At 57.0% G+C, this 8,486-nt stretch overlaps 1 protein-coding gene across 1 annotated transcript in view; it reads right to left on the reverse strand.

Annotated features, from left to right (window-relative positions):
* The window catches only part of LGR6 (leucine rich repeat containing G protein-coupled receptor 6), a 104,347-nt gene extending 97,084 nt beyond the window's left edge, over positions 1 to 7,263 (reverse strand). The window contains exon 1 of the mRNA XM_062013880.1: positions 6,605 to 7,263. Coding sequence (XP_061869864.1) covers positions 6,605 to 7,263 — 659 coding nt within the window. The remainder of the gene's footprint in view (positions 1 to 6,604) is intronic.
* Positions 7,264 to 8,486: the final 1,223 nt, after the last annotated feature.

Here is an 8,486-nt window from a genome sequence, read left to right on the forward strand (position 1 = left end):
AACATAACACACCTGACCCTAAAGGGATGTCTCTGACCTCCCAGACATGGAACAGAACCTTGGGACAACACCTGACAGCTCTTGTGCCCCTGTGTACAGAGGAGAAGGAAGCCTTGGGATGCAGTGACTCTGCACCTCACCTTCCTTTGGGAGATGCTGACTGAGCAGCAGCCTTTTCATGTCCACAGTGAGATGGGTTCCCAGTGCTGCCTGGGAAGCCAGAACAAGCCTGTCAGCTCACCCAGGGGTGCAGCTGCAGGAACGGGGGCAAAGCAAAACTGCAGAGATTATTCCCTGCAACCAGAACTTCTCCTTATGTTCCAAAAGGCACATTTCCACCCCTCTGCCATGCCAGAGGTTCCCAGCACAGCACATGCAGCCCTGCCAGGATCACACGTGGGGCTTGGGCTTGGCCTTCCCTTTGAATGAAGAGGAATGTCACTAATCAGTGCCCCAGGGGATGCTCAGTGCTGAAAACTTCCCCAAGGGAGTTTGTTCTCACCAGGGTCTCCTTGGAGTGGGACCTGTGGTTGCTCCCAAGAAGAGGCAGCAGGTTCCTTGAGCAGATCCTGCCCACAGCTGTGTCTGACTCTCTCCACTCCCCTGGGCCCTGCTTTTCACTGCTAAATCCTTCAAAGAGGTTTAAACAGCTCCAGGAAGGGTTGCAAACAAGGCAAAAGGAGATGGAGAGCTGCTGATACCACGGGCCATACCATGGAGGGGAGGAGGCTGCTGGAGAGCTGCCCTGCTTTGTCACTGTCAGCAAAGCTTGTGCTGGTGGATCTGGGAAAGGTTTGGTGCTGTCCCTTCCTGGATCCTTGCTGCATCCCTGCAAGGCTGGAGGTACCACCTAAGCTTGACTGTGGCCTCCCTTTGCCCCCTCTCACTGACACAGCTCCTGCCTCCACTCAGGCTGGAACCTGGCTCTGTTTTGTCTTGATGCTTGTGCTTGGTCCTGCTTATCTTTGTGAAGGCTGTTTCTGATGTGTCTTCAGCCCCTCCCAAACTCAAGTCCTTCTCCAAGACCTTAGGCTCCTCCCAGCCCTGCCAGTCCTTTCTTATCCCTTCCCCACTACTTTTCAAGGTAGTGCTGTGATGATCCCAGCTCCCCTCTGCCCCCCTGACCCTGGGCAGGACCCTTTCCCCACCCAGGGCTGTTTCACTGGGGTGCAGGAAAGTGACAAGAAGCCTTGCTCCTCCAAAGATGGACCTAGGGGAGCAGCAGCAGTGGAGGCATTTAGTCACCCCAGCCAAAGTGTCTGGGCTCAGCTCTTGGCAGAGGGTGCTGCACCCTGCGAGGGAGTGACGGGGGTCCCTCAGCCCCTGCACAGCGAGCTGGGAAATGCTGCGCTTCCCTTTCCCTCCTCCACCCTCCTGCTGCTCCCTGACCCAGGCAGGTGCAGAGGGGGAGAGGCATTTGCAGCTCCATTGCTGCCTTTTGGCACCAGACCCTCTACCAGAATCAAAGAGCTTTTCAAAGAAAACCCTAAACTCCTTTAATCGCCAGCTCGAGCTCCTCCCGCACAGATCTGAGGGCCGTGAGCTCAGTGTTTTCATTGCCCTAGGCAGATTTATGAGCTTATTCTTCAAGGAAGGGAGGGAGAGAGGGGAGGCTGTGGCATATTACTTAGCCTAGGGGGTGGGCAGGGAGGAGAGGGGGGAGGATGGAGGAAGGTATTTGCAGTGGAAGCGCACGACAACCTTACAGGGAGCCAGGCTCTGCTGTGGCCGGTGCTCTGGGGCACGATGGAGAGGCAAAGTGGGGTGGGATGTGAGTGAGGAGCAGGCTGCTGAGGCTCAGGAGCAGGCTGCTGGGACTGGGGGCCAGAGCACGTGGCAGGTGAGCAGCAGCTCCCTCCCTGCCTGCTCCCACCAGCCTCACTCCCTCCCATGGTCTGCACCAGAACTGGGGCATCCCTCAGGTCACCAGTGGGAGGGACTGGGCTCCTCCAGCCCCAAGCAAACTGCCCTGGCTGCAGGTTGCAGAGTGAAGGAGGAGGGAGGGGACAGTCATCCGCAGCTCCCCACCTCCAGAGCACAGCTCAGTCCCCAACGTTTTCCCTGGCCACTGCACTGCCCTCCCCATCCTGCTCCTGCCTGTGCACCTGCACCCTTCCTGCTGCCAGCTGAGAGGCAAGTGCAGGGAAGATCTGGCTGCTTCCTCTCCCAAAGAGATCTAGACACCTGGCTTTGGGATGGGACAGATCCTGTGTCTCACATCCTGCAGCCCTACTCAGGCAGTTCCCCACCAAGAAGGGGATGTCTGCTCACATCCAGCACCCCAGACACTCTGCTGATGCTTCCCAACAGCCCTGAGGTCTCAGCCATGGCTTGTGGTACTAAAGCCACAGCAGTGCCTGCTGTAGATGGAAGCATTTGGGAGCTGCAACCCTTGCTCATGGACCAGCTGCTCTGCAGAGAGCACAGCATCCCCTGAATCCCAGCAGTACTCACATGGGATGACAGCAGCCAAGTAAAGCAAAACACCGCTGGACCCAAAGTTCAGACCAAGAGGTAAAAGGGAGCAGAGCTCATGACAGAGAAAGGGGCTGAGAGATGCTGAGGCAGGAGACAGGAAGAGCTGTCATGAACCTGAGGGTTTCACCTCATTGGAAGTTTAGACTTCAGTATTTCCACTGAACCCAGAGCAAAGAGCCAAGATGTCAATGTTTGGTACAGAACAATAACCACCCCTTCCATCCTGACACCCTCCCACAGCTGCAGTCCCTGACAGGGCTTCTGTGAGGCAGACATCACTCCTTTCTACTGGTGCCTGGCTCCTCTGGCAGCTCTTGGGGTGCTCCCATCTTAGGGGAGCTGTAGTGGGGGCTGTCTTCCTTTTTCCCCAAGGGGGTGCTGCAGAGGGGGAGACTGGGCAGAGAGTTAGGGAGGGTTGGGCTGAGGGGAGCTGCCTTCAGCATTGCTCTGAGTGTCAGCTGCAGCTCTGGAGTTGCTTTCAATGCTGCCTCATCTACCCAGAGTTTTCTGGGTGCTTAGAAAGGGCAAATGTCAAGAAAGAGGCACCTTCCTCTTGCTCTTTCCCTGCACAGGGTACAGCATTGTGTGACCAGGGAAGTGTCTGCCCAACTGCATGTGAGGACATCCCTCCCTCTTCCACATCCCTGTCATGGGCCCATGTGGCACCTGATCCCAGGGGGCAGCTCAGGGGACAGAATGGGTGACTCAGACTCCCAGTGGGATGCCAAATTCCAGGCAATGGCTCAAAATGTCTCTGCAAGATGAGAAGAGACCTGAGAGCTCTCAGTGCCGTTCTCCTCAGTGGAAACAGCATGAGGGATGAGCAGCTTTCTGTCTGGGCAGCCTCTTGAGATGCCTGGTGATATCCAGGAGCAGACAGACTCTCTGCTGCTCTTTCTTCCTCCAAATCCTGCTGTGAACAGCAAGAGCCCAATGACCTTATCTCCCATCTTGTGCCTCAGGGTCTTTGCTGCCTTTCCAGGACCTGTCACCTAGCACAGACAACTCCCAGCTGAGCTGTCTTCCTGGCTCTCTCCAGGGCTGCCAACAAGACACCAGCATATCTTCATATCTACAGGAGAGACAGCCTGGGAAGAGGTGTCTTGCTCCTCTCTCATCTCCCTGACCACAGCTACAAGCTCATCAGTGATGCCTCCATTGGAAAAGTTTGGGTTTGGATGTGTGAGATCAGGTCCAAGTCCAGGGAGGTGTGAGAGTGAGCAAGGAGAGGGTTGTTGGAGGCACAGCATCGTCAGGATGGGGCACAAATGGGAGCTCATTAGTGGTGAGGCAGTGTCTAATCTGAGGTTATAATGAGGATCCTTTCTTTTGCACCTGAGGGAGTCCTGGCTTTTCCTTTCAGCAGGCAGCACCAGTGATTTGCTCAGAAGACAGGGCTCAGAGTAAAGGAGGTGGAAAGTTTTGGGAGCAGCTGCCCTTCAGAAGCTCCATACTCCTCATTGCCATGACAGGGCTTAATTTCAGCATTGCAACACTCCAATCCATGCAGCCATTTAACATAGCTGGATGGGGATTTAAAGCCCAAATTCCCATCATCTTTTAGCTCTCTCTCAAATATCCACACTCTCCACAACATTTATGCTGATTAGCTTTGAAATCCAGCCCTGACTGCACCCAGACACTAACCTCACATGAAGGCAAGTGACAGAAACAGAGAGAAACCCCAGCTCTCCAGTCCTCCAGCAGTTCCCAGTTCATTCTGCCTTCTGACCCCTCTATCTCCCTTGTTAACTCCCCAGCAGCATTTAGCAGGGAGGCAGCAAATGTGCTGCTTTTCCCTCCCCATTAAGTTCATCTTGAAGGGGAGAAGGAAAACTCCTGACCCCCCAACACCTCCCTGGCTCAATGCCCAAGTGTTTTGCCCCAGGAGGGTGTGTGGGCAGGGTGTCTCCTGCCCGAGGTGGCCCAAGGAGGAAAGGGGGGATGGAGAGAGGGATGGGGATGAAGGGGGGGTGGAGGGAGGGATGGGGATGAAGGGAGGGATGGGGATGAAGGGGGAGGATGGAGGGAGGGATGGGGATGAAGGGAGGGTGGGGATGAAGGGGGAGGATGGAGGGAGGGATGGGGATGAAGGGAGGGTGGGGATGAAGGGGGGGATGGGGATGAAGGGGAGGTGGAGGGAGGGATGGGGATGAAGGGAGGGTGGGGATGAAGGGAGGGTGGGGATGAAGGGAGAGGATGGAGGGAGGGATGGGGATGAAGGGAGGGTGGGGATGAAGGGGGAGGATGGAGGGAGGGATGGGGATGAAGGGGGGGTGGGGATGAAGGGGGGGATGGCCCCGCCGCATCCCGGCACACGGCACCGGCGCCATCGCGCGAGCAGCAGCCGTCGGTGCAGCGGCCACGGTGGCCCCCGGAGCACGGCTGTCCCCAGGAACCAGTCCCTGTGCGACCCGACAGCTGCAGAGGCACCCGGGCAAGAGCATCCTTCAGCCCTCGCCTGCTATGGTCCGTAGCCCGGGGCTCCAAGTCCGCTCTCTGACCATGCCGTCGGGGTGGATGTGGCAATGAGAGGTGTTCACCATCGAGATGCCCCTCGGTTCGGTCAGTGGGGCTCTCAGCTCAAGGGACAGGGATGATCTCTGCAGAGCTGGAGCCGCGGCTGCCCCGCATCGTGACGGCTGCACAGGCGGAGCGGGTGCGGGATGGGGCTGCTGCTCGTCCTCGCCGGAGGATCGGATGCAAAGCTCTGCAGCCTCCCACGCTTACAGCCCATGTAAGCACCTCCAGCAAGACATGCACAAGAGCCGTAGTGACTTTTTCACTCCCAGGCAGCCGACTCCAAGCAGCCCCGGGGCATGTGCAGAGGGGAGAGCTCTGTGCGGGACACACCTCCCGTGACAAGTGCTCTGGGGCTCCCTCTCCCAGGGAAATAACAGGCTGCATTACACCTTTCTCTCACTTTTCATGCTTTCCAGCGAAAAATCATCCTTTCCTGTTGTATTTCTTTCTCAGTACAGCTCTAACCATCTGCTGACCGGCACAAAATGAGGCACTGCACTCCTCAGGCAAGCAGAACAAACATAGAAGCTCTTGCCTACCTGTGGTAGATTTAACCTGGCTTTGCCCAGCCCCACATAGAGGGGTGTAAGTGATTATCTTTAACACCTGAGTAACTGCATCTCAGGACAACCCAGGAACACCTGAAAACCAGCCACACTGCCCCATGTGCCACTGAACACAGTCCCCTCTCAGCACAAGGAGCATAAGGTGAACGTCCCCAGCACTCTCTGGGAGCTGCCAGTTCTCCTCAAGGCCTGTGGGACACACTTCAGCTGCATCCCTAACTGGGAAAGCCAATGTCCTGATACCACCAGCCCATCTGCCACACAGCCAAAGTTGGTGGCCACAGCACTTTCTGGGAATAGACAGACCAAGCATCTTCCTCTGGGCATGCCAAGGCAAACTTGTCTCCCTGAGAGAGGTGTTTCCTTTCCCCTGAGATCCCTCCGTGGAGTCCTTTACTCATCCTGAGGACACCCTCAGTCATGGCACCACTGAGAGCATCTCTGGGGCTAGAAACAGAACTCACCAGAAGCCTGCAGCAGTTTAACCCTTTGGAGTGTGAATGCCAGAAAGGATGGGAAACAGATAAGTAAGAATTGTTTGGTTAAAGAACCCAAACCCAAACCCCCAGCCCAGCTGAGCCTCTCACAGCCCCCTCACCTCTTCTAAGACTTACTATCAATTTAAAAGAGGCAGCTTGGTCACTGCTGGTGGCCAGCTCAACCCAAACCCCCAAAAGGCATGAGTGATGCCAGCTATTGAAATGTTTGACAGAAGGATCCCAGAGCACTTTGCACTAATTGCTCAGTATAAATACTCCATTATGTTCTCAGACAATCAGAATCTACCCGGCAAATGAGCTCCTCTGATCCCCTGTAATCAAGCAGCAAAGCATGCATAACATGGAACATAAACAGGGTTTGCAGGGGGAGGAGGGGGCTGCTCAGCTCCTGCCCTCACAACTGCCTTCTCTTGGTGTTGGTTTGTTTTGTTTCTAATTATCCAGAGGGAATCTAATGTCAGGAAAACGTGCCACAGGCTTCCAAGAGAAGGGGTCCTGGGGAAGCGTCGCAAGAGAAGCAGCCAGGGAGGTACTTACAGGTAAGCTGTGAGGGGGCTGAGGTCGGCAGGGACCTCGGAAAGTCCCAGCTCGGAGCAGTCCACCGAGAGCATGATGCCATCCTCCTCGCAGTGGCACTGCGCTGGGCACGAGGGCGCAGCGCAGGAGGCAGAGAAGAGCAGCAGGATGCCCCAGAAGAAGAGTGTGTCCATCCTCGGTGCTGCGGGGAGCTCGGGGGATGCTGCAGGGAGCTGCGGGGATGCTGCGGGGAGCTCGGGGGATGCAGATGGGAGCTCGGGGGATGCGGTGGGGAGCTCGGGGGATGCGGTGGGGAGCTCCGGGGATGCTGCAGGGAGCTCCGGGGATGCGGAGGGGAGCTCGAGGGGTGCGGAGGGGAGCTGCGGGGATGCGGCGGGGAGCTCGGGGGATGCGGTGGGGAGCTCCGGGGATGCTGCAGGGAGCTCCGGGGATGCGGCGGGGAGCTGCGGGGATGCGGCGGGGAGCTGCGGGGATGCGGCGGGGAGCTCGGGGGATGCGGTGAGGAGCTCGGGGGATGCGGCGGGGAGCTCGGGGGATGCGGTGGGCTCGCTGCGGCCGCGGGGCTGTGCGGGACGGAGGGCAGCGCTCCCGATGCCCCGCGCACAGCACCTCCGGCAGGTCCGAGAGCGGGGAGGATGCAGCCAGGGAAGGGGAGGCATTGTTGAATGATCTTGGTTATTGGGTTTCAAGGGCTGGGCAGGGGCGTGAGACGCTTCAATGGGAGGAGTTAAACTTTCTACTCTTCCCCTCTCTCTCTCTTAGAGCTGGCAGGAATTTCATTCAAAGGGAAGAAGCGGAGAGGGGGGGGGAGAAACCTCAACAAATAAAGACCTGTTCATAGCTCCGGGACCTGTGCTTGTTTTGTAACAGTGTTTTTTGTGAGATAGCAGGGCAGGAGAAGGCAAAGCTGGCTCCAGCAGGGCAGAGGGATATAAATAGGGAGGCAGGAGTACCCAATCAGCACTTCAAGGGCTCCAGACTTTGGGACGCTGAAATATAACCCCAGATAAAGGACTCTGTGTGTCTGTGCTGGCTGCTAAACCCAGCTGTGACTGGAAAGTCAGGGTGCAACTGGGGAGAAGGGAGTGAGGAGCTCAGGAGCTGTTTGCTGGAGTGACAGTGCCCAGGGCTGTAGGTCTGTCTGTCCCACGCTCTGACCTGCACTCACCAGCAGCTCCACTGTCCTTGGGGCAGTGGCTAGAGGGGATGTAGGGGGATGGAACAGTGGGGGACCTCTCCAAAGAGCTGTCTGGAACAGTGGGAGATGATGCTCCTTGCTGCAGTTTTGCCCAGATGAAGGTGAGGTGTGTTTGCAGGTGCCACACAGCACTGATGCCAGGAGCAGGCGGCTGGTTTGCTCCAAGAGCTTGAAGCTGCCTCATCTGGAGCCCCATCATGCAGAAGAGAGCAGGTCAGGCTGCCTGTGCCAGCCCAGCCCAGGGCCCTGGGGTGTCCTGACATGTGGGCCATGCATCAGAGCAGGATTTCTTGCTGCTTGCATGGCAAAGAACCATTGAGTCTAGGGCAGCAGAAGAACCTGCCTAGAACAAGCCACTGGATCTGTGATGGGAGAAGGCTGCAAAGGACAGCTCTGTGTGGCCTCTCTGCTCCTCCCTCCTGACTATAGCCTTTGGCTGTTCAGGGGCAGATTGATGCCTCTGCTTGGGGTGACTGCTGACCTCCCATCACAGTGGGTTCAGGGATAGAGGTTGAGTCTGGCCCCACAGCTTGGACGACATTGCATCTCTCTCTATGGGGCCACACAGCTCGTCTGGAACAGGGACAGCAGCAGAACACAGATCTGTCACACTGAGGAAAGGCAGCTGACCACTGGGCTTTAGGTAGGTCTGGACTTCCATCAGAGCATACGTTTCTGCCTCTC

This window comes from Colius striatus, chromosome 22 (genome assembly GCF_028858725.1).
Source record: "Colius striatus isolate bColStr4 chromosome 22, bColStr4.1.hap1, whole genome shotgun sequence".
Taxonomy (NCBI): Eukaryota; Metazoa; Chordata; class Aves; order Coliiformes; family Coliidae; genus Colius; species Colius striatus.